The following is a 26,457-nucleotide window of genomic DNA, read 5'->3' on the forward strand; positions in this document are numbered from 1 at the left end:
CCTTTGCTTTCTTCTTTCTCCCTCCACCCACAACACTTGAACTTGTGTACTATTACTTTACTTATTACCTCCTGATGATTTTTTTGAAGTTTCAAAAACAGGCAATCTGATCTTTCTTAATCTTGAGATGTTACCAACACACACCAACCCTCCCCAATTTCTGCCAAAATCATAATTTTCTGATACTAGATATTGAAACAGTAATGAAAATAGTATCAGTTACCCTGAAGACTATTTTCTTTTTGGATCTGAAAAAGAGCAAAATAACTGTCATTATTCTTTTTGGTTTCCCTCTGTGGCTTTCAGTGCCATTGATCCTGAGGAACTGCTCTTTCCCTTTCAAAGCAGTATCATGAGTAAGTAGAATTTTTTAAGGTAAAATAGAAGTCCCATAATTAAAACCCACACCAAATTTCCTGAGAAGTTAGTGAATGTTTTGGCTAGAATTAGAAAAAGCAGTAGGCAGCAACATGAACTGAACTGAGAGTCAGGGGAGGGAGAATTTTCGATGTAACATATAGAACCCTAGAAAAATTCTAGTTAGAGCAGACATCTGGTCCAAACCCCTGTAGAAAGCAGGGACAACTTCGAAGTTAAATCAGGATTTTCAGAGCTATGTCCAGCTGGGTTTTTAAGATCTCCAAGGATAGAGGTTGCACAACCTCCCTGGGCAACCTGTTCCAGTGTTCATGGGAGAAGTTATTTTGATGATACCCAGTTGGAATTTTCCTTCTTCCAGCTTTTCTGTTCCTTCTTGTGTGCAAGAACAGTCTGGCTCCATCTTCTTTGTAAACTGTATTTAAATATTTGAAGATGGCAGGAATGTTTCCCCCTTAGCTACCTCCTCTTAAAGCTCAGCCAAGCCTTTCTTCATTTGTTAGGTGTTCCAGCCCCCTAATAATCTTGATGGCACACGGCTGGACTCACTGCATGATGTCAATGTCTTCCTTGTGATGAAAAGCTCAAAGCTGGACACAGAACTCTAGATGAGGTCTGGTGACCAGAACAGAGGAAACCCTTTGTTCTGAATATATAACTAACTTTGTCCTGCTGGCTGCACACTTGCTTATATTGACCAGAAAGTGATTAACCTTCTCTGTGCTGGTGCACTGCTGACTGGGTGTTGCAAGCCTGTTCCACCAGCAGCTCCAGGTCCTTTTATGCAAAGCTCTGTTGTATCTTGTCAACATTCAGCCTATATTGTTGCATGGGAGTTATTCCATCCTAATTGCATGACTTTGCATTTGCCTTCAAATTTTCTGCCAGCCCAGTTCTCCAGGCTGTTGAAGATCCACTGAATGACAGACAGCCCCGTCCTCCAGCTTATCAACCTGTCCCTCCCAATTTAATGTTATACATTATGTCTTACTCTCAGGAATGAATGTACATACTCAGTGGAGGAAGGAGGTTCATTCATCATCATCTGGAGTTTTGACATTAATTATGTCTACAGACTTCCCCCTTCATCTCCAGGATCCATATTTGGTTTTTCAAACAGAAGACTAGCAATAAAGATGTTTCTGCTCTGTGATTCTCTCTCTCTTCAGACACATACCGTCTGTGTATTCATCCTGTAGCAATCATCATTTCCTAGATGACATGATGGGAAACTGAAGTCAAGACTGTCAGTAGACATACATGATGAACTCAGGAAAAATATGTGCATCTTTTGCCATAGAATTTAGAAGTTTAGGTAAATTTTTTTAAAGTTTAGGTAAAGTATTTTTTAAACTCATTGAGCAGCACTTTTGGTTTGCTAACATAAAACACTTTTCTCTCTTAATATCAAATGTTTGCTCAAATTCTAGAGACAGTGGCTTCATCTCAATTCCTGTTTTAGAGGAGGTTTCAGAGCATGCAGGGAGTACAAGAGACTTATTTCCCTCCTCAGGAGATAGAAAAAAATGGTCAATGGTTGCTGCTAAAGGCTCTATTGTGCAATCTCTTGGAGTGAGAGCAAGTTTACTCGCAGTCTTTAATTACCCTCTGATTTCCTATATTTATAAGAATCGCTTCAACCTGGCCCCAGTTGATAACTCTATTTATTGATAGAGTTATCAGTAAATAACTCAGGTCCCGGTTGAGTTACGTACTAACTTCCTTCTTCAGGTAATTCAGATTTCTTGCCTCTTTTGGAGGAGATGGCTAATAGAATTCCTGTTTTTCCCAGTAAGTGAATGTGTATATTTATGTTTCAGATACCTTGATGTGAATGTTTCTTGTTACTGTGAAGACTGTCTACATTTTTGCAGGAAAGGATTCTGAGCTAATTTTGTGACTGCCACTCTGAATTCTCTAGCTTAGCAATAGTAATACGATTTGTTTTCTCAGAGCTTTTCAAGAAAATCTTAACAGACGACTAAACTCTAAAGTAGCACCTACACTCCATCATAATCTGTGACTTTGATTTGTGCATTCTACTCAGAAATACCCACATGTGCCGAGTTTCCATGAAGCTGTTTGATTTGAAGTACTCTGGCTGTCTCTAATTACTGTTTTTTATTGAAAAAACATCTACCTTCTCTGTGTCCCACATGTCGAACTTAGTGCTGTTAGACTTAGTTTTAATTTGAAAAAGGTTGGTGTTTTGTCTTCAGTGCAACAATCTTTTATTACACATCATGTGCAGATCATCTCTACAGTTGGATGTAGCCACAGAGAGCTAGGTTTACAGTTTCAGGTTCATGTGGTAAGTGAAAGGAAACATACAGAGTCTTTGCACAGTTTTCTGGAACATAATTGCTTTTCACTTAGCAACATATGTAGGCCTACTAGATTTTTTCCAGCTAGGTCCTTGATGGATATTTAGGGTTTGTGAAAACTTAAACATAATTTGCTTTTTAAAATTGGTTTATAGAAAATTACCACAGTTATTCATGTGACTTACTTGGATTTACTTGGTTCTCCAGTGGATTTCTTGCCATTGAAATTACAATATTCATCAAGAATGAAACTTCTTGTACTATTACAGAGCCTTGGTCTTTTTGTTTGTAATTTTTTTCCTTTTTTTTTTTTTTTTTTTTAAATTTTCTAAATTCACATTAGTTCTTATTGCATTTAGGCTTTGTAATTGAAGAGATAAGCCCCAAGAATATTCCTGAAATGAAATGACACAGAATGGTGCTATGTATTCAGAAAAAGTTAGTCTAACTTTTTGTTTTAATTTTTATATACTTGATCTGTTTAATTTACAGGGATGAGTGCTTCATGAAGCTTACAGGGAAACTTGGTTGCTGACTTCATAAGAGATTCTTTTGGGCTTCTGTTTGTTTTTGATTGAATAGGACAAAGAGAATAGGTGATAGCTGAAAGATGCTGTTTTGAGGTGGAATAAATTTTGAAGGTTACTTACCACCTAACAACTGTACATGGTACTCAGTCTGGAGGCAGAAGCATAATTCGGTAGAAGCAGATTAGCTATTCACTCTGAGTCATTGTCTTTGGATTGTAGTAACATTTATATGGAAAATGGTGATACATACATTATCAATTGTATGCATGTTGGAGAAGGCAAAAGTTTTCAATAGCCATAAGTTGTATGTGTAATTACATGTTATTTGTCTAACTAATGTACTTACATATCACAGAACAGTGATGTGTTAATGTTAAAGGTGCGTCCTATGACTATTAAATTTTGAAAATTAAATTTAAAACTCTGTATGCCAGCATGGAAATGTTTGTTTCCCCAACTTCCCTTCTCCAAATGTTGGATGTTATTAAACATTCTCATAATAAAATTGGACCGAAGGATTTGGTCATGGCAGCCAGAGTGGAGAGCTAGTGCATAACCATCTTTTTACGACCTGTTTTTAGGAGTACACCTGTAAGTTTTGTCTGTTTCATAAGGCTGAATTGAATGACTGGAAAGAAGGATTTAAAGTCGAATGCATCTTACATGTAACAAAGTAAATCTGATACAAGTATTTTTGTTCTTGCTAGTGGAAGTTGTATCCCATTGCTCGTGTTATAACTTGTTAGGAAAGAATGAAGTACAAACGAGGTTTTGGTAGTTTTCCAGTAATACACCACTAAGCCAAAGGTTTTTTTAACAGTTCATTATCTAAAAGTAGGAACGTGACAATTCTTCATTTGCTAAAGGAAAATATGAACCTAACAGGGGAGAAAAACCTTTTAAAATAATATAACTATTCATTGGAAAACGATAAAGGCAGGACATACCTATCCATCAATTTTTTGGTTCTAGTGAGAGAAAATCATTTTCAGAAGATAAACTGCAGTAGCTACTTTAGTTGAGGTGTTAGGTACTAGAAGAGTTCTAATGAAAATCTGTAGATGCTATACCATACAGAGGGAGTTAATCACAAAATGCAACAAAGGTTGATTCTAAGCAAATGTAGGCACGGGAACACTAGAATAGCGATAGGTTACATAAACTGTGTAGCTGGATTTAAAATACATTATTTGATACATGATTTAATTTAAATTGTATTTAGTATATTATTTAAAATATATTATCTAAATACTATGAAATTGTCAAATAAAGTATATGTGGTTTATGGTGCTCTTTGTTAATTGGTTTTATGTTCCTTAGGATCCTTGATTATCTTTGAGAAATTTGCAGTAGTGTTAGTTGAAGAGGATCTAATGCTTATTTTTCAATCACTTCCAGGTCTCTTGTAGCTAACCTCGCTGCCGCCAATTGCTATAAGAAGGAAAAGCATCTCGATTTGGAGAAGAACTGGAAGTTGGTGGAAAAGGCCAAAGTTTATTATATAGCAGTAAGTTCAGCTTCTTTCAAGTTGCTAAAATTTGTGTTACAGCAATGTGGGGTTTAAGCAATGAGCATGTCTTTTGCATATGGTTTAGGATGATTTTGTAGGATTACAATGAACGAAAATGACTGCTTCAATTTGAGCATAGTTTGATTTCTTTGAATTTAAATATACAAATGTAGAAGTATGTTTTAGTTGTGTGCTTTCTTAAATTAGTGAGAAGAAATCATAAGAACTAAACTTATTTTCAGAGCTTTTGTAGTAGTGCATCAAATTTACATTTCACATTTTCTAGTAAATTGTTGTGAAGGATGCACAAATTATGTAGAAAAACACTATTAGCATAATTATTCACTGCAAACAGTTTGAGCTTATTTGTGTGAACAATCTTAATTGCTATTTATTCCATAGTAATTACTACGGCACCTTATAACTCAATATTTCAGCAACAATGATTGTTACAAATCTCTTGAATGTGGGCGGTGGGGCAAACTGATTTTAATGATGAAATCTTACTTCTACAATAAAGGGGTTTGGAGGATGGGGCATTAGTAGATTCACAATTAGTATTCCTTTTTTACAATCCAGAATGAATCGAACCAGATTAGTGTATTTGTGTAGATTACAACTTGCCTAAATAGAAGTGGTGAATTTGTTTTCATCTTTCTTTCAAGTTGATATGACTGATCAAAATTAGCAGACATAAAACATCTATGACAGATTAAAACCTCGTAACATGCATGTAATATATGGATTCTGTATGACAGCTGCTTCCATTCTGCTACCTGAGCTATGTGGGAACAGCTGGTAAGAAGTGTAAAAAATTGATTATCCAGGAGGAACGAGTTCATTGAAAATACAGTTATTTCTTTTAGCTAGTGTTAATGTCTCCTACAGCCTGTTAGTGTGCACTGCTGTAGGCTTTACATGGTTGTTATTGATTCTTGTGTATGGCCAAGACTGCCCCTTTATAACTGTCAAAAAATACTTAGAACCTTCTCAGTGTACGAAGAAAATACATCCCATTGCTGTGACCATATGTTTGTGCTGCGGTTAAAAAAATACATGGGTGTATTGTCTACTAATTTTTTATTTCTGTTTTTCAAGGGCTCTGAGTTTTTTATTTCCCAGTAATTACACCTCAGTTTGTTCCAAGTGCCATGCTTAGGAATTAATGCTATTGGCTAAAAAAATATTGAAAGGCTAAGAGTATAGTTTATATAAAGAAGAATAGTGACAAATGTTACCAAAAGCTATACTGCAGTAATTTAATTTTTAATTTTACCATGCTTACATATAATTACCAATGAAGCTTCTAATATAGAATTTAGAAAAATTAAGCTTAATGGAGGTGCTTCAGGAAGAGCGGGAAAAGTTACGTGAGGTGAAAAACAGCTTTGGATTTTTTAAGATATAGCCCTTGTCTTGTTTTAGTTCCAAAGCCACTCTTCTGTGTTCAGTCAGTTTGATCACTTAAATATTGACTAGATGATTCACTACACTGATTTTCATATATATTAAAAGCTGTTCTTCACATGCCAGTTCTATGACATCCAAGCTTTGACTAAGAGACAGAGAATTATTTTACTAAACTGAAAATAAAACCCAAGATGCACATATGTTAATGGATAAATAAATAACACTGAAGTGCTAATGCATTGTATTAGATATTTGCAAAATGGAATTCAGATTAGGGAAACATCTGATTGCAGGAGGATGTCTGTTGGGTAAAGAACCTGGTTCACACCTGTAGCAAAAGCACTCAAGGATGGGTTCATTTAGGAGATTTCTAGGACAGTGTTATCACTTCCGATTACAGATCGCATGTGTAACTATTTAAGGAAAGGAGACAATGTATAGAACCGTACATGTTCCCTCATGCTACTGTGCATTCATGCCCTTTTCTTTCATTTAGCTTGTTTGCTTGCAGGTTCGTAGCAGTTTACCAGATGAAACAAAACCATGTAGTGAACCATTACCACTCCTGAGGTATAGGGTTGCTCTCAGAGTCGTTAATTTGTCTACTGTTGTCTGTCTTCACTTTAGTCTTGTTACCTTCCTTGGCTTTGCACTGTGCATATGTTGCTTTTCATTACCTTCTTTCTATTCAACTGTCACCTATTTCTTGGATTGCATTAGAATGTATGTTAGTGACAGATACTTATTTTGGAAATCCATGTCCCGAGATTATCAAACAATCTATTTGCTTGGCAGAGTAGGGTAGTTGTTGCTTTAGGACAGGTATATCCTGTGGTCATCTGTATGTGCTTCCTAGAGTAGATAATATGCTTTTCAATGCAACATTCAGCAGAATGGCCCTCAGATGAAACTTAGCTCTGAAATCTAATCAATTCACAGAGGGAGGAGTAGGTACAAAGGCAAAGATAGTGAAGCCGTGACCGAATCTTTAAAGACCACTTCTGTTACCATGAATGAATACAATACATTTATTTTAGCCATCTGGTAATCAGATATGGCAGACAAATTGGAGAAAGACTAGCAAAGAATAGGACCCTGTAAATCAGAGCTAGAAGCAAAATACAGAGGCTTCCCCAGCTTTCTCAAAGAATGTAAACTTTAAAGTTGTATTTTAAGCCTTTAAAATTACTGTACTTTGTATCATTTAAGGTAGATTACATGTACTGTCAAACTCTATGCAATTTCTTTCCCTTCTTCAGATATAATTCATATACTTGCAGTAATGTCTACCACTGACATCATATCTTCCAGTCTGTCATATTCATTTCACTCTGGATCAGCTAGCAGTGCTGCTGGTGTCTGATTAGAATTCACTGTGAGGGACTTTATTTGGTTCCTACTGGGGCTAGAAAAATTCTCTTCCTCAGACATTTCCCTTTTTTCAGAATAAGTTGAGAGTTATGATAACACTAAACACTGTCATTCTGTCTCTGAAATTGTGAATGGGACGCAACCTGACATGAAAATAATCTCAAATTGTGTTTTGAGGGGGTGGGGTATTTTTTTTATTTTTATTTTTTATTTTTTTCTGTGAATTTGTGCTTTCTATCAGGACTTGAATTTTGAAGTTCTTATGTGTTGTAGTTGCATCTTACAAAGTTTGGTGATAAAACTCCATATTTGGGCACCTTGTTTGTCTTATTTTCAGAGGCATTTAATAAGATGATGGCAGTTGTGTATTTATGTAGGCATTGCTAAGAATTCTATAACACGTATTGGGTTGTGGGTTTTTGTGTTGTGTTTTGGGTGTTTTTTGTTGGTTTGTTGTGTTTTGGGTTTTTTTTAAGATTATTAATGTCATTAGCACCAGCTGAAATCTATGGGAGTTGCTGGTACTGTTTCTTTGGCATTGCACACAAACATTTTAACATTTTTAATGCAACTTGCAGTATATAGCTATATAATTTTCATATCTTACAAAGGCCTGGAATGCGAAGATATTTTTATTGCCAATGTTTTGATTTAAAAAATAAAATGGTCATGAGTGTTACTTAGCAGAAAAACTGAGGAGAATTTTAGTTGTCATTTGACTCCAGTGAGTACCTCTATGTTACTGTATGTGAGTGAGAGTAAGAAATTTTGTACTTTTTCTTTCATAATGGGAAGAAAACGGAAAAGGATAAAATGCTTTTCTTCATTAAAAGCTGCACTTAACCTTGTGATATCTTAACTCTGTGACAACTGATACTGCTGGATCATACAGACAGCTGAATTCTAACTTTCTGCCTGTATTTAAGCATTATTGTCACAAGTATGGTGCTTCTCAGATGTGTGTTTTCCTTGTTCTAGTTAGCCATTCTTATTTCTTCCAGTTATTTAGCTTTGCTCAACTTGTTCTTTGGTCCAACACCTGTATTCATTTATTCTTTGCAGTTGGAGGCATTAGGTGGGTGAAACAGTGTCAGCTGATGCTTATATTATCTTGGTGCTGAAGTAAGAAATGTTTTCTTGAAAGTTCCTTGTGAGCTTCAGGGGATTTTCTGTTTGGTTGTTTTGTTTTGTTTTTTGTTTGTTTGTTTGGGGTTTTTTTTGTTGTTGTTTGTTGGTTGCTTGCTTGTTTTTTTCTTAAATACTTTCATTTACTAAGGATATGAAATAGCTGTATTGACTGCAGTTAAGTTCCCAATCTGTAGTAACTTGAGTCTTGGCCTAGAATGGATCAATTAAGTAGCTCCAAAAAACCTAACAGATCTTCCTTTAATAAAATGCTTGTCTCTTTTCTGTACAAAGAAAAATAGTAGATTGTTGTTTAGGGACTGTATCTAAATTTGTACTTTGTGGATATAGTTTCTGCTCTTACAAAGTAGCTGTTGTAAGTGATGTCTCAAAGCTTTTCTCGTTACTACCTATGTGGACTCGTTGCCTAGCCATTTTATATAGGTATGGAACTGCTGATGCTCACGTTTATCTGTGTTCTTTAAAGAGATGTGAGACTGTTTTTACACTGTACTTTATGCATTATGATCTATTGTCTTTGTTTTTGAATTTACAGTGATTAAAAGCTTCAGCTCCTGTGCTACCCGTTCTAGGTAAAGAGTAGAGGAGCAATGAAGCTTTTTTGTAGCTCTACAACTTATTTCTGTGCAGCTAAATTTTGAGTTGCTCACTTTCAGTATTGCCATACAACCTTTTGTTCAGAGAAGATAACACTTCACTCAGTCAGCTTTGCATGGGCTCTTGTTATTTCACAATTCATAAGTTTAAACAATTCCCTTCTCCTACTTCCATGCAGTAAATAATAGAAATTGCTCAGTGGTGATACCCTTCAATTGTACCACATGAAGTGGTTAATTTTTCTAATATTGCTTAGATTTGTTAGCCCGCAGTTAAATTACATTCACCATCTTCAGTATGTCTTCTGTGTTTACAAATTTAATGGCAAGTGTAGTTTATGTTAATGATAGTTCTGATCAAGACCAAGTATTCTGGTCTTAAGCTGAGCTTCAAATCAGAAATGTCATATGTTGCAGAATGTCATAATGAACCCAGTGTAACATACCTATCTTCTGGAAGAGTTTTTAAAGCTCCAACCATCCTGGTATGTTTCACCAAATACTTTGGTATTTTTATATTTATTTTCTTTTAAAGCCTAAGTGCTTGTCTAAGCAGAGATACTGTGGTGGTGTAGTGGGCTTGATGGCAGAATTATCTGGTTTCAACATGAGTCTGTCAAAACAGAAGCTTGATGTCAGCAATGTGTAGCAAAGCTTCAATAACATTCTGAAGTATTTTACATGGGGTTTGGCTATTTTACTTGAGTAAAAATGCTGATTTTTATAACAATGTAAGTATAAATGAAATTTCTTTTGTGCTGTCTCTTCCTTTCAGAGGCATATTCAATGAAGACATTCTTATTATAGTTTATTGCTATGATTAGTATGATAGTTTACAATGGATTGTGATCGTTTTTTTTTTTCTTTGAGATATGCTAAGTCTCTGTGTGCATCATGGGAAACGAGGGACACTGGCAAGAATCAAAACATCCCCTAAAAAGAGACATTTATGTGAATAACTCCACAATGTTTTTTTTTGTATTGATAACTTTTGCCATAGTTATCACTCTGGCATCAGTATGTATGCCATTCAACATGCAAAACTATTTCTCACAATAATGAATAGGGTTTATGGCCAGGAAAACACCATTCTGAATGTCTTAACCATAAAGAAGAAGCTGCATCTGGCAACGGTTAGTTGTAGCCTTCTTTGCTGGCCTGGAGTAACATCATCTTCCTGAAGCCCACCATGTTGAGTGACTGTGTTTTCTGGAAGTTATAGCTGAAGTGTGATGCATTCATTGTGGAGAGATGATAGACTCTGTATCTAACTAGGAAGCAAATCTGCCATTTACTGGCTTCCAAATCAAATATGGGAAAAATACTTTCTCTCTCATAAATACAGAAATTCACAGCTTTATTTCTTTGATCAAAATGCAAAAAAGAGCTTTGTCTAAACTGGCACCAGCATGTGTTATGTCATTCTGTGATACATTTAGGATATGGTGTACATTATGCTACCATTTCAGGTATAACTCTCATGCATAGACAATTTTGCCAGTGTTTGCCAATAACTTATGTGGAGAAATGAATTAGAAACTTTTTTTTTCTTTTTTTTTGTGAAGTTTCATCCTCAAGATGTCATTCTTTGAAGATGAATGTTTTGTACTTTATGCAGAAAAATGCATCATCAACTTCTAAGAAAGATTATACCTCCTTTTTCCCTAGTAGAAAATTAATGAGAATCTGTCTAACATCATAAAAATATTTATTTCTAAACATTCACCTCTATGTTATTAATCATATTTATTTATATGAAGAATATACACCTTTCCTTTCCTGTCATTCTCCTCCTACCCCAGTAGCCTTTAAATTGCAAATACACTTCTTCAGCACAGTAATTAGTGAAGCTCAGTCATTGCTCCTTTTATCATGTGATTTTTGGGTGTTTTTTTAGAAGAATGCATTATTAGAGCATTTACACAGCCAGTCTAGCTGCAACAGCCAGGCGGCAATAGCAGTGCCATTTTTCACAAAGAAAATGTTGAACCAGAGCCAAATGTTTGGTGGCAGAGTCTGTTGCTAGGAAATCAAGTTCCTGAGGCGATTAATGACAAAGCAAGCAATAACAAGAAGGCAGAATTACAGATTTAAAAGAGAAGGAGGAAAAAAGTGGTTGGTGTTATAATTACCCAAAGAAATCCGTACTCATTAAATTGGCTGTTTTTATGATTGACTTTAATTGGAGGTTAGCTCAGATATTTAGCTCCTTTCCCACCCCTTTAAACACACACATGCACATAATCTGTAGAACTGCAGACTTGTTTTTCTAAGCATTGAGTGGAGCTTGCCCTGTAATTTGATCCCCACTGACAGATGCATTTTCTATGCTGCCATTTTGAATTAACCTATTGTGCAACAATTTTCCTCAGCTCTGTTGAATAAAACATCAAGTCTTATTACCTCAGATGGATTTGATAGAGTAAAAGAATGTACTTCTAGCTGAAGTAGACTATTTGCAATGAGTTCAGTGATTTGAACTCTGCCAACAAGCACCAATAATTTGTGATGTATACCTAAAGAATGAAAGAGAGAAGAGCCACGTGGGGGGTCTTTTTGGCTGTATGAAGTTCAAACACAAACCTCAGAGTAATATTGTTGTTTGTGCTAAGGTTATTCCCTGAGATCAAGCCTTTTTAGATAAAGCATGTTAACTAAGATTTTTACCATTAAGCAGACTGGTTTTGTACCAGAGACTCTCTTACCTTCGGTGGTTATCCAAACTGGCAGGCTACTGTGGGATTAGAAAAATAAAAATCAATCCCCCTCTCCCAGAAACCCCAACAGTTGGATTTTTCCTCTGAGACTTCTTTTGTGAAGAGAAATTTTCCCTTGTAAAGTTGAACTGTAATAAACGATGTTTTAAAATTATTTTATATTTCAAGTTATTTGTATCCTGTGGTAAGGGAAGAACAAGCTTTCACCTTATTCACTTTTCTCCCCAATTAGAAAAACTTATGCAGTTGGTTCAACAAAATTTTGGCACAGAAATGGAGAGGCAACTGAACCTGACATTTAAATCCTGTCATGTTTCATCGATCACATTTAAGACAATACTCCCTACTTGCAGCAAGTGATAAGTGAGAAAATATCCTTTTACAGTACCTGTAAGTGAACGTACAGAAGTTAACTGTAAAAGCTAAATTATGCCATAGCTCTCCAAATTCCTAATCAAACAGTGAAACAATAGAACTGCGCATATTCTGTCCAACAATGCCCACATTACTAATCACATGCCAATGCCAAGCTGTCTGCTTTGTTAAATACCCAGGTTCCCTGAGGCAAGAAGACAGCTGCTATAACTACTATGAAATTTGGTAGCTCAATCTATTTTTGCTACCCTTGGGCTATCAAGCTACTGTTAATTCAGACCACCCCAATTGGTACACTTTAGGGATTTTTTTCAAAGTGTTTGTAATTAAAATGATAAAACATCATTATTACTCCAAAGATGTTGTGTGCACTTCGCATCTGACAGATACCTACAGAGATAAACCCAGCATGTAATTTTCATTGACATAATGGTTGTGATTGCATTACCCTTTTAAAAGTATATTGCTTTTCAAGAGGGAGGGGGAAAGAGGGGAAAGGCCATGCTTTTATTTCATTAGTAGAATTTGTAAATCTGTTGAAATACTAAATCAGTCTCTTGGTTGCAAGCTACTTGTCTGCAAAGGCTGAATCAGGCTTTGTAGCAGACTGGGGAGTGGTGAGGAGAGGAGTTCAGCAGGGCCAGCGCTGCCACCAGGGACAGGGACCCGCCATGCCGCCCACAGGCCACTGCAGAGACCTCTGCTCCCAGATGCCTCTGCCTTTAGGGACACTGAGTCTCAAATCATATGTAAAGTCTGGGCAGATTTAACACACTATTTAAATGTAAATTAAAAATGGAAGCCTTAATACTCTAAGGGGTGAGGTGAGTCAATTTGAAGGGAAATTTTTACTGCAGGTCCTCTTGCATGTCAGTCTTTATTAGATGCTCAATTTATGAGAGCACAAGAATTTTGTCTGTTACCATGTCAACTTTGTTAGAGCAAAATCACAAAACTAAAGCACCAGCAAATTGAGGAATTAGGAGCTCTGACTGAAACAACATTGATTCTATCTTGAATTAATTTTTGTTTCAGTACTTCTCTGCCGAGGTTTTAAAAGAATCATGAATTTAAGACTATCCTAAAGACTAAAACTTGAAATTTGTGATTTTTTCTGATTTGAGGTAACATGCTGATTTTGGATGCTGACTACCAAAATTTATAATAAATTGGTAATCACCACTCTGTGTACAGTTGATTGAAATTTGAGGTTCCGCCTTTATTCTTAAGGAGCTGATCTCATGAACATGTGCACATGCTATAGTCTGCATAACCCTGGAATATGTACTCTTCGTGTCTATGTCATCAACTGTTGCGTTAAAAAACACATATAAACACTACAGCAATTGTACTCTGTTTTATATGAAGAAGGTTAATTTTTTTAACAGCAAAAACTATGTACATGTGTGTAACTTGAGAGCCAAGTTAAGCTATTTATGGTAACCTACTACATGAAGCTGAAATTATAGTTTCATTTATCCATTATGTGTGTAATGGGGACAGTGCAGTTGTTTAAATACAAAACTTTTTGTTATTGCAAAAAGTTATGATTAATGATTTATTTTGAAATGAGCACTCTGAAATGATCGTATTTGTGTTTGTTATTTCAAAGCCAGTAACTTTTCCACTAAAATTATAGAATGTTAAAATATGTATACATAGTGCAAGGGTATTCATATATGCTGCTTCTTACCTCAAAAACTGAACTGTACTGAATGGCATTCATTTACACTGTAGATTACAGGTGTTTTGAAATAGCAGGGGCTGCAAGCGGGATAGGAACTTGAAGGCAACTTTTGGATTCTGCAAGTAACAGTTATAATTTTAAAAAGTAAAAATGTTTTTACAGCATAGCTAATCAATATCCTAAAAAATCTGTGTGCTACATAGTACTCAGCAACTGTGTACTTAGAGTAAAAAAGTATTTTGCAGAAATGCTTCTACACAGATTTTCAGTGATATCATATTAAACACATTAATAATATGACTTGCAGATGGGGCTTTTTACAACTTTGTGATAGATTTTTTTAGCCCTTTAGGAGGCAGAAGGGCTGAGTCCCGCCAGCCTTGTTTGTTATCAGGTTTATTTGAAATGGGAATTGACTGATTCCAAAAACAGGCTCTGGAAGTTCATTTGAAAGAGGCTACAGGACATAAGACAGTTCCTGGACTGCCTCCAGTGCAACAGAGGACACAACCTTTCCCCTTTCTCAAGAGATATCTGCTTTAGTTGAGATCTTCATGTTGTTTTCTGAATTTCTTTTTAAAGAATAGAACTCTGCATTAAAGATAGGGCTGAGCAGATTTTGTGGTGTGGCTTTATTGCTTCTAGTTGTGGGGCTCATGCTCAGTCAGCACTGCACTGCAGTCACCTGCTTGGTAAATGCACTTCAGACTGTCTGGTTTGGTCAAAAGAAAGAAGATACTCCTTTTTTCCTTTCTTATTCCTTTCATTAAGGATAAAATACTTAAGGAAATACTAAATTCTCTGAGTAAGTAATGAGTGCTGTTTTAGAAGAAAATTCTAAGTTGGAGAAATAGAGGTAGACGCTGTTTCTTTCGAAGGCATATCCAGACCATCATGGTAACAGATAGGGCTTGACTGATGAAACATTATTTTAGCGATACGAACAAGATAAAAACACCAGTACTAATCCTTGCAGAGGTCTGACTTAAACAAAAGCTAAGGGCACTTAGATTTTGTTCACAACAGAAGGATTTTGCTGACGCAGCTGCTATGGAAAACCCTTCTGGGGATTTACATTTCTCTCTGGCATAAGCACCCTAATGTGGAGACAGGTTATAACAGCTGCTATACCAGCAGAAATGCTCTCACCTCCCCAGACTAATCATACTTGTGCTAAAGTTTTTATTGGTGGGACTATGTTGGTTATGGACAGTGTGGGTTTTTTTATGTTTCTAAATAATGTAGCTGCTCAGGCAAAATCATTTAACAAATACCTGGCCACAATATTCGCCATAAATACCATAATACTCAGACCTCGTAGTCCATAGATACTGCAAAGCCCTTTCTAAATCACAAAATTTCCCACGTGAGGATATGTGGTTAGTAACGTCTAGCCCTTGAAGATCTGTAGATGAGATGATCTGTCTTGTTACCACTTTTTATACCAAAGCTACTGAAATTGTTTTGCAGAATGCCACTGTTCCTAATAGTTTTTTGCCAACTCTGTTATTGCCAGATGCAATATAACAATACTTTTCCTGCAAATTTGAAAATGGTGGGGAACAGCAGTTAACAGTAGTTAGCATGAAATATGCCTCAGCATATGCCTCTGAACATGTCTTTTTAAGACCATATGGAGTATAATTGGTGCTGAACAACATTGAGGTGTTTTGTGAAAAGTAAAGGCTAAGCATTATAAAGAGTCACAATATCTTACAGAATAAGACAAATGGAAGAAATGGGAGAAAGGAGAGAGGTACTAAATATTCTCCCTCCCTTTCTCTGCATAACCTGAAGTGAGAGACCACAGTAATTTTAAAAGATTTTTCTTCACAGTAGGTATAAAATTAAGAAATTCAGCAAAACAGTGGCAGGTAGTGGGCATGGAAGGTGGTATGAGTCATTGGAATGAGGCAGAAATAACCTTCTCATCCACTGAGAGCACCCAGGAGAATATTTGCATTTTTAGCTGGGCTCACAATCATTGGCACTCTTTCTATATGGAGTTCTAAGGCACTTGATCACAGCAAAGCAACGTAAGAATGAATTTCATCCTTAAGTATGAATTTCCCCTGTCCTTTGAGGACTGGAGTCAAAACTCAAGAGTTTTTATTCATTTACTTATTAAGATATCTTATTTCCAGGAGATGATTTAGAATTAGTAGAGCAACGTGCTAAAATTAAAATTCTTCACCATTTTATTGATTTTAATAATGAACTGTAGCTGAATGTAGAAAATAAATTTACAAACTATAAGTGATTGAAAATTTTCAGCAATGTGAAGGATCCAATTTTCTTTGAAGAAAAAGAGAAATTTTCAGTGAGCTTGTATATAAAGGATAGCAAGTATTCATTCCTCAGAACTAGTGCTGTCCCTAAGTGCTTCTTTATACTGCAGAGAATGGGCTGAAGAGAGTTTCTGCTGAGGGCTGTAGATTCTTATCTGCCTAATTGAGCCATCATTTGTTGACATGAGGGAAATCATGTGACCTGCCTTTAATGCCTTTCTCAGTAACAGCAGAAGTGGAAAATGCAGTTCATGAAAGGGAAACAGAAAATGTTAACATTTTTTAGTATGGACTCCTATACAGAATTCTGTGAGGTTTATATTGCAGCAGAATCAAATGTTTGAATATTCATACAGTAAATACATTAAATAAAATCATCAGAATCTAATTATTTTGAAAGCATTGAACCTCTTTCATTACAAAGCCCCCAGCCTTCAGAATATGAAATTCATAATTTCTTAGTTTTATCAGAATGATGATAAAATCATGTCAGTAGAATTGAAAGCAGGTGTCATCTTTCTTTTACTTTGAGCAAAAATATCCACATAGTAATCTGCCCAGTTTCAGAGTTGATACCAAGTGTTGTACAGTTGTAAAAGGAACAACAGAAAACATTCAATATTATCATTTAGTAGATAAGTATCAGAGAAGGGTATTAAAAACCCCTGTAATTGGAGGCACATTCTCTGCTTTATTCAGTCCATCTAGCACATCAATTTTACATTAAGTTTCAATCATGCTCCCACACCAAATATCCTATTTTATAAAATGTAGAATTACAGGCATGCTGCTCTCTTTTGGAGATATGTTTGCTAGAATAGTCTTTTTTGTTTGTGGTTTTTGTTTGTTTCTTTTCACTACTTAGGTTGAATTGATCTCATCTGTATGAAAAGTTAATTTTAATTTTGTTTCTAAAATAAATGATTACTAGCTGCTGTGTTGATGAAGTGGTATCATAGATTGGAGGATAGGGGTACAGCAGCAAAACCACTTCAGAATGATATGTAGAAATCATGTAATTGAGGAACCTGAGGCTGATGTAACTCTAGAGGTTAGTTTACCAATGAATAGATCATCTGATTGCCTCTGCTAGTTTTCGTATCACTAGTAGTCATGTCACCACTGACCTGACAGGGAAGAGTATCAGGAGAGTACTTGAGTCTTTCTGCAACTGCAGATTTCTGTAGGAAATCCTCTAAGCTGAAAATAGTTGGCAGCTGGAAGAGTATTGTATCTGCTTCTCTTGTTTTACTCTAGTCTAGACATCTACTTCTGGCTGCTATTGGGATGCAATACTGGACTAGGCAGAACTTTGAGGTGATAATTAACTATTGCAGCTTTTAAGTTCAAAAGATTCATGGCCTGCACCTCTCATTCTTGGTTTTTGGCCTAGAGAGAGAAGAAGAATGTGAGCAATAATGAAAAGTAAGACAAAAAGTGTTTAGGAAAAAATGGTCCTGGGCATGTTATAACATTGCATCTGTTACTCTTTTGCATAAAAAGAATATTTTAATATTTTATTTTTTAGAAAAATAGTGATGATAGTAATACAACAGAGTACAACTCACACATTTGTGAAGCATGGCAGAGCATTTACTGTGTTTTCCACAGTGTTCAAGATGTTTGGTTTAGATTTGAAAATAGATTTTAAGCCATAATTGTCTTAAGCCTGTATTACCAACTAGAAAGAGACTCCAGAGTTAATCTGCCCTAAAGGCAAAATTTTTAATTCTGACTGTACAATGTAACAATATGTAAGTAGAAAATACAAGGGTGGATTTAGACTTTCACATGTAGAATACAACACCTAGTGTGCTACCCAGGACATGAATGCCATTTTCTAATCTGAAGCCTACAAATAGCTATAATAGCTGAAAAGCCATCATTGAATCACTGTCAATATACCTGTAGTCAGAGTCATCCTTGCCTCCTTTTGTTTCCCCATTTGGGAGAATAATTCATATCATTGACCGAGTACAGGATGTTTTGGTGCTGAGTGACATATTGTCAGGAAGGAAGAGCACTGCCACATTCCCCCCTATTCTCCTCATTTTGGCCCAACAAACCTTACTTTTTTCTTGCTTCCTCCTTTCCACTCATAACATAAATTTTTTTGTGCATATGCAACTGATGCATCAGTTGGGATTTGGAAAATAATTTTCTCCTCCTCCTAACAGTAATTCAGCAGTATTGTTATAGCAAGTAAGAGATTTTTTTCAAAAATCTAAGTTCAATCATCTTCTTGTCTTTTCATTCTTACTAGTACTGTGTATATTGTAATGCTAAAAGTAGTCACCTACATTTTATTGTAAATTGATACTACTTAATACTGCATCAGTTATACAATACTGTGTTGTTCTCTTGCTACAATTCAGCTAAGTTTTCCATTTTTATAATTTTAACAGTAGGTATGTTTTAGTTTTAAACTAATAGATAACATATAGCTTTATTTGGAACTCATGGAAGCTGCTTCCACTGGTAGCTGGAAGATTCTTAAAACAGGAAAAGCAAACCCCAAGAAGTCTTAATATTATTGAGTGTATGTCCCCTTTAGGTGGCATATCTGTGTTCTTGGTTTTGCCAATTCAAAATGTCCAGTGAAAATCAATTTCTGGTTTTAATACAAGAAAAGGGAGATTGAGACAGTAAGAATCTTGGTTTGTTGATATGGCCAGTGGCAAAAGATCAGTGTTGTAGAGTGACTCATCTATACTAGAAGGGCAGTAGTAGCCCACAGCTAAATAAAAAGAAAAATCAGTTACACTGAGTGTAATCCTATGTTTTGAATATGTGCTTTAATTATTTTAATTGAAGTAAGACTAAATACTTATTATAACATCAATAAACTAAAAATTTGTGTTATGAATTAGACAAAGTCTTAGAGACAATCCAGTGCAGATTTTTTGGGCTAAATCTAGAATGATTTTATAGTCCCTTCAAGTTGAAGAGCTCTGGCTAAATATGGAAGTTTTGATGAAATGCATAAAGCATGTTAGCTGTAAATTCTACATTAGTAATATTTGCTTTGGAGTTTAGTTTGCTTTCACCGATAAGTTTGCCTAGCAGTACTTAGAAATCATGATTGCCCTGAAATAGATGATAGTTCAAAAATAAGACATGTGCAAATTAGGAGTTAATATTTGCCTGATATAACAAATGAGTGAGAATTTTTAGAGCAGGCATAAAAGCAGTTCTCAAATTAAACTCTCTTGTTTAAAAAGAATGAAAAGCTTTTAGAAATTCTGTGAAACATTGTGGGTTCATCTTCCATGTCAGTAGTGTTTATTGCCACAAGAGCCACAAATGTTTGAGAAAATATTATAAACTACCCAGTTCTACCCAGATGTTAAGGATTATTATTAATGACTCATTTTGCTTTGTAATTGCCATAAAGTTTTTTTCATTACTAAAACCTCTCATGAGAAGACAGCTTTCCCAAAATCTCTCAGTATACTGTTTTTTTATATTGAACTTCATAGTTTGCTTATTTTCTAAAAGCTCTTAGCTTCTAATGTTGGATATCAAGTACTTTTTTTGTCTAGAATGCATTATAAAAGGACACACATATGGTTGATCTGTCTTTGTTTTATTTTGTATAGCCTTGTTTGGCATAATGTTTCAAATAATGGAACACCAAAGATCCTTCAGCCCCAAAATACTCTCTGCTCTTTCAGTAATAATGGGCTGGAAAAATTGGATTTCATTCTTCTGTCATGTTTGTTCCTTCTAACTTGCCACTTTAAAAAGATAACTGCCATGTTGGCAATAGAATCCTGGATTTCAAGTGTATGGAAGCAGACAACTTACGCTGCAAAGGTGGTTGGTTTAGTTTCCAGAGAGTGATCCTTGTTTTAAAATCTCCTTGGACCTCAACCTTCTTCATGATAATGTTCTTTATACTTCATATTTTATAGTTTAATTTGCTTGTGCCACATGGAAGATTTCTGTTGCGTACTGTAATTTGATGTAAAATACAAAAATTCATCTTGTCATTTCAGAGTCACTCCTCCTGATGAACTGCACGATTCAGTAGACCACAGTCACATAAGCCTTTAAAAATGAGTCATGGACCTCTTAAATCATCTAAAAAACAGTAATAGTACAATCTGAAGCTGTTGTCATAGATAGGAGGTGTGACCTTTTTTTGCAATATGGAAGGAAATTAAATGAGAGGGGGCAAAGAGCATGTTACAAAGGAGTTTAGTGCTCTGTAGGTAATACTGCTCATGTTTTTATTTAACATATTTAAGATACTTTGTTAGGATGTGGGATACCACATTTGGTTTACAGTGTGGTTTTCCTGAAAGGGTAGCATTGGTTAAGGACAAGAAAGCAAACAAATAATTTTCTTCGGATATATGTGGTTGATGTTCTGTGACTGTTGGCTGTTAAGAGCCCCAGACTAGTGGTGTTTCTTTTGCCTTTCACTAATGTGAGTGTGTATGGTTCGTGGTGCAAATGTAGCAGTAAATCTAAGTGAAATTTTTCTCGTTTCGCTGATATTTTTGTTATATACCTCACAGATTTTTATAAGAGATTGTCATATGCTGGTAAAACCACCTGATACGTTTAGAACTAAATATTTGATGCATTACGTTGACTATACTGTATATTTACTAATTAAAATTTTGTTGAAATTTTATTACTGTCATGTGTACATAATGAGTATTTGAATTTTTAATATAAATGTTACAGTAGGTTTCTCTTCTAATAAAAAGATAGCTTGTCATCTGATTTCAGCAAGCTCATCCTAAAAAAAAAAAAAAAAAAGGGACTAAAGATTACTTAATTTCAGAAAATAAATTTTCAGATACTAGCAAGTCAGATGCAAAATTAAGCGGACTTTCAGGTTGCTGCTTTTGTCAAAATGGATTTAGATCTAGGGAAATTCCTGTGGATTTAAGTGAATTCTCCCAAGAAGTGGTGTATGTGAGAGAATGAAGAAAACTACTTGCTAAAACATGCACAACGTTTAGAAATGCGCACTTATTATTCCTTTCAAAGCTGATATTGCATGCATTTGTACCTGTTTACAACTGGCTTGAAAACAGTTTGATAAGTCTGCTTTCAGAGATGGCCATGCTATTGTAGCTGTGACATAGCAGTATTGACAGCTGGTTTTAGCTGAATGAGAGTTGAGCTACTTTGAGCAATGCTTTGTTCTTGATAGTTTAAGGTGCTCCCCAAAGTTACAGGGAGTTTGTTTAGTGCAACTGTTCAGGCATGGGTTGGACAAAGTTATTGTCATTGGTTTTTCTTTTAAGTCTAAAACCAGGAATTAACCTTATCCCCTTCCTCTTATGTCACTCTCATTAGGTATTTAAACATACATAAAACTGGGATTTAGATACTGTTTATTTTCTTTAAAGTGTTTTCTTAAACAGCATAAAAAACATTGAAAACTCTTGAGAGAGTGAGTTTGTAGAGTAAGGCAAGTGCTAAGGGAAGGGTAGGAGATCATGGCCGTGGCACAGGGAAATGTGCACAAAATACTCTTAGCTTTCAGTAGTCTGCAGTTTAAGGTTTTCCTCTGGTACAGGTGCTAGCATGTTACTCAAGGTTTCTTGAGGTTTATGAGTGTTTCTGAAGTAAATGTAAATAATAGATTTTTTTAATTTCTGTGTTTGTGGCATCCTGGAATAACAATACACTTCAGCAGTATATGTATGGCAGTGTAATTTTTTGTTTTAAACTTGTCACCTGGTAGTTTTATTTGATGTCCTTTAGTCCCCATAGTATGAGAGTCACTGTGCAGTTGTTCTCTGTGTCCTTCCTGATGCTAGAAGCTAGCTGTTTGTTCTAGAAAGGGTGTGTTCATATGAGAGGGTTGGCATGGAGTGAGATGATGTGAATGTAGAATGCCAGGCTGACCCCATATGGGTCTTGTTAGGGTAGGTAGGTTGTCAAGAAATGCATCTAACTTTTGAAGTGGAATAGGCTAATGTGTGCAAAGGCTTTAGAGTCCTAAGGCTTGCCTGCAGAAACTAGAAATAATTAGAGTGTGAGTTTATACCACGGTAGTAGCTCTACTAGTACATGAGTACTCTGAATGCACACCACAGTGAAGGTGCTGCAAGATGTGCTTTCATACTAAAAAATATGGATAAGCTGCAAGTATAGCTTGTCCAGAAGCTACCATGGAGTACATACCATATTACAATCTGGTTTACTTACTGTACGTTTGTTTTCCAGTGTGGACAAGCCCAAATACAGCATGTGTGCATAGATTTCTATTTTCTCTTAGTAACTTTATCTTTCCTTTTTTTCACTTTTACATTGAGCCATAGTATCTCTTAATTTTGTGAGTAATATTTGGTTTTCACATGTTTATGACATCCTGGCTCTAAATTTCACAGTCCCCATTTTCTTACTCTTTTTGTACACTTAGTCTGTCTGCAATCATGGAGACTTGATTCTGGCTCCAAAGAGCTGAACACTATGTTTCAGATGAGTATGTATGATTGTAATTTATTCAGAATTATTTGCTAAACTTAATATAGACTCTTTGTTTTCTTTGTAGTTGCTGAGCAATGATTTTTTCCCAAGTAGGTAAACCTTGAGGGACTGTTATTTTTTTTTTTCCTAGTTCAAACCCCTGAAATTAAAACAGAAAACCTTTCTTTACTCATTTGAATGGCTGTGGAAGACATAGGATAATTGTGTAAATATTCTAGTGATGGAGAATTGGAGATTAAAAGATAAGAAAAAAAAATCTATCATCTAGATTTTGGGAATGTAAAGACAAAAGAAATTAAACAATTGACAGCATGTGGAAATACTACCTTTCTTGAGGCCTGAGTCTATATTTCTGCCCAGGCCTCGGAAGAGCATGCATGGTTTGGTGTTGCCAGTGAAGAAGAATGCGAGCTGAAGAAAGACTGTGTGCTTCTCAGAAATCAGTTTGCTGTTTTGTAAGTGATATCTGGATAGATTAGGTTTTGTGAAGTTGAAAATCCCTCCCCTTCCCCTCCCCCCCCCCAAAAAAAAGCTTTTTTTTTTTTAAGTTGCTTTTTTATGGTTTTGTCTTATATTGTTTAGGCAACTCACAAGGAATTGTATACACAGGTATGTATACTTTCTCCCAAAAGTGTAAACTTGTGCTGATTTAAAAACCTAAGGTTATTGTATATCCAGTTGCAGTAAGTTAAAAACAAAAAAAAAAAACAAAAACAAAACAAAACAACAAAAAAACCCACAAAAAACAAACAAACAAAACAAAAACAAACAAACAAACAAAAACAAACACACAAAACAAAACAAAACCAACAAAAATCAAAAAACAAAACTTGGTAATTATAAAATGTGGTCTGCTATACATGGCTTAATTCCAGAACAATGATTTTCAAAAAATCAGTAATATTCTGGAAAGAATTTTATCACAGTAATGCCCTCCTACATCTACCTCGCAGTTGCCTGTAACCTTGATCAAAATGGGGGTATAAATTCAACCTTACAAATCATTCCATGTTTTCACAGCAGAACGTTTCTTATTCGTACTGGTTATTGTGCAGAGCACTTATGATTTGTAAGGTCAATTCCATAGATAAATGTAACCAAGTAATCAACAAATACTTTAGAAAGACAGTAGTGGAAAGTGGAGGAGGACATGGTGGACATGTAGTGGTGACTTATGGTGTGCTTTTTTCCCAGTATTGCTGGTTTCTTAAACAGTCTGAGTACAAATTCTGTGAAGTGTGAATGGGCTGTATTTCTGCCCAGGCCTGGGAAGAGCATCTATGCCTTCAGACACCATCTAGTTTAATTTCTTTTTCTTTGGATATAGTCTTAGTGGCACCACAATATAAATAGTCCAGGTGTTTTACCCTGACTCGCTGCTCTGAGATCCTTTCCTAGAATTTTTTCTGTCCAGATCTGCTAATCTGTTTTGCCCCAAAAAAACATTCCCACCTTTATGTCTGTTCTTGAATTATAGGAATACATTTGTCAGTATAACCTGCTAGTAACTGTACACACACAACTTGGTAGTAGTAAATTTTAATGTAGAATTTTTTCACTCTGAGAGTGCTCCCCAAAAGGGCCCTGTGTTACTATGCAAGGACATCATGTACATTTACACTGTGGATCTAGGTCAATTTTTCTAAGCTCAAGTTGACACACTGAAGTTTGCTTGTCTGCGTGAGGGTGGGCACACAATGTGCAATTCTGTTACTATGCATGTCCTGGCATTACTGTATCTTGTGAATGACACAGAGGTTCGTGGGGCTCATCCCAGGGTTAGGTAAATCAGTAAGCCAAATCACTGTCCCATATGTTTCCTAAGCAGTTATGTTAATGCTAATCGATCCTTTTGGGGCACATAATTATATGTTGCAAATAATTAGAAGTCTTGCCGTGGAGCTCATCAGAATCCACATTCAGACTAGTTACCTTAGCAGGAACTGAATTGTTCTAGCTTGAATTTTATTTTATATTTTGTCATAATGGGTTCTGCAGTGACAAAATGCATCCAGCTGACAGTCGTCTGCTTCCCTTGTAGGTTACTACCCGCAGGGCAAAACTCCAAAGATAATATCTATACTTTGAATTGAACTCTGAAATGTAAAAAAAATCTATCCATAAAAAGGGCTAATGGTGAGCAGTAATGTTACCACCTCAAGAATTGTTTTTTCCTCTAAACCATTGTTCATAATACAAGCCTGCTCATAAATACCAAGTATATGTTCTCAGGGGAAAATCTGAAGAATATTTTCTTAAATATACCAAACAAATTTGAGTATTCCAGTTCTCTTCTTTTAAAACAAATATTTTCTGGAAGACTAGTCTCTCACAAAAGTGCGTATTGATGTGGTATCCATGTGGGACAGAAAAGGATTGTTTGAGCTCACTCAAGTGAAGTCTTCCAACCCTTTTGTAACAAATACAGACACCAGTAGATGAATGAGTGTTACAGCTGGTGCCTGTCGTGATCACATGTTCTGCTTATGGATCTTGTCTTACTCTAGACTTGATGTATTATGATAATTGAAGTAATAAGCCTCACAGTGAAAGTTTCAAGAAGTAACAGATACAGCCTCTACTCAGTCTTGAAATGCCTCCATTTATTAAATTGAGGGTTTGAAGTTTAGGAGAGCAGTATTTGTGTGGCTTTATTTTATGAAAAGACTGAAATGTTTGCTCTATTTCTAGTGAGTGTAGGTGGAAGAAGGCAACATTTTGTTAAATACGTGCAAATATAACAACATTCTGACAGGAGAAATGCTAATTTATAAAAATTTCCCTCACGTATGTATAATTGATAAGGCTAAAGTCTCCCACTGAAGTTTCTATATGATGGATCCATTTCACAAAGGAACGTGATTCTTTCATAATGATGCTTTTAACACTGATATAACAAATCGGTGGATTCTGGAAATGTGCCTTTTAGCATTGCAGTGTCTTTTGTTCATATTTTTCTATACAGAAGATCCACTTGGTTCTTCATCCAAGTAACCTATGCCTTGTGTAGTCTCAGTATTTTCATGTGTGGTCTTCAGCACACAGCAGCAAGATCAATGTCTGTGCTGCAGAAGGAAAGAAAACTAACAGATGTCTGTGAACATAAGGTAGTATAGTGGAAGTAGAGATGGGGTCCAATGCTCTCTGTAACTTTTTAGAGAGTTTTATGGAAACTTAACATTTCTGGAGTGCTGGTGTCCCATACCAGTGTCTCAGAGCATGATGGCTGCCTATTGTAGGAACCCTGCTTGTCAGCAATCCCAACACTGCAATTTACCTGATTTATTTGTAGAAGATGCAAGGTCTCCAATTCAGTGTGTCCTTCATAAAACAAAACAAATCAAACCCTCAAAAAAACTAAACCAAAAACCCACAAAAAAAAACACCAAAGAAAATTAGTTTACTGATTAGTTTAGAATTTGTACTATTGCTTTCCTTTTTTGTTTTTTGTTACTGTAATATTTGACTTTTTTTTTTTTAATAGTTACTAGCTTTTTCATGTGTTTGCCACTTCACTGAAGAAGAAAATGTTAATTTGTCTTAATTTAACTTTCTAGTGAGGTCAGTGCTCTTATTATTTAATAATACGTCAGTATAAAATATTTCTATTGATGTTAGTGGACAAGATTATGTTCTGCTCCCTAAGGCTGCACAGATAAATATGCAGGT

At 35.6% G+C, this 26,457-nt stretch overlaps 1 protein-coding gene across 4 annotated transcripts in view; it reads left to right on the plus strand.

Annotated features, from left to right (window-relative positions):
• ADK (adenosine kinase) overlaps window positions 1-26,457 on the plus strand; it is a 289,605-nt gene that overhangs the window by 134,457 nt on the left and 128,691 nt on the right. For all 4 annotated transcript variants that reach the window (XM_032982148.2, XM_042797253.1, XM_042797148.1 and 1 more), the window contains exon 6: window positions 4,631-4,739. In XM_032982148.2, the coding sequence (XP_032838039.2) occupies window positions 4,631-4,739 (109 nt within the window). The remainder of the gene's footprint in view (window positions 1-4,630; window positions 4,740-26,457) is intronic.

This window comes from Tyto alba, unplaced genomic scaffold, assembly GCF_018691265.1.
Source record: "Tyto alba isolate M040663 unplaced genomic scaffold, T.alba_DEE_v4.0 Super-Scaffold_1, whole genome shotgun sequence".
Lineage (NCBI taxonomy): Eukaryota > Metazoa > Chordata > Aves > Strigiformes > Tytonidae > Tyto > Tyto alba.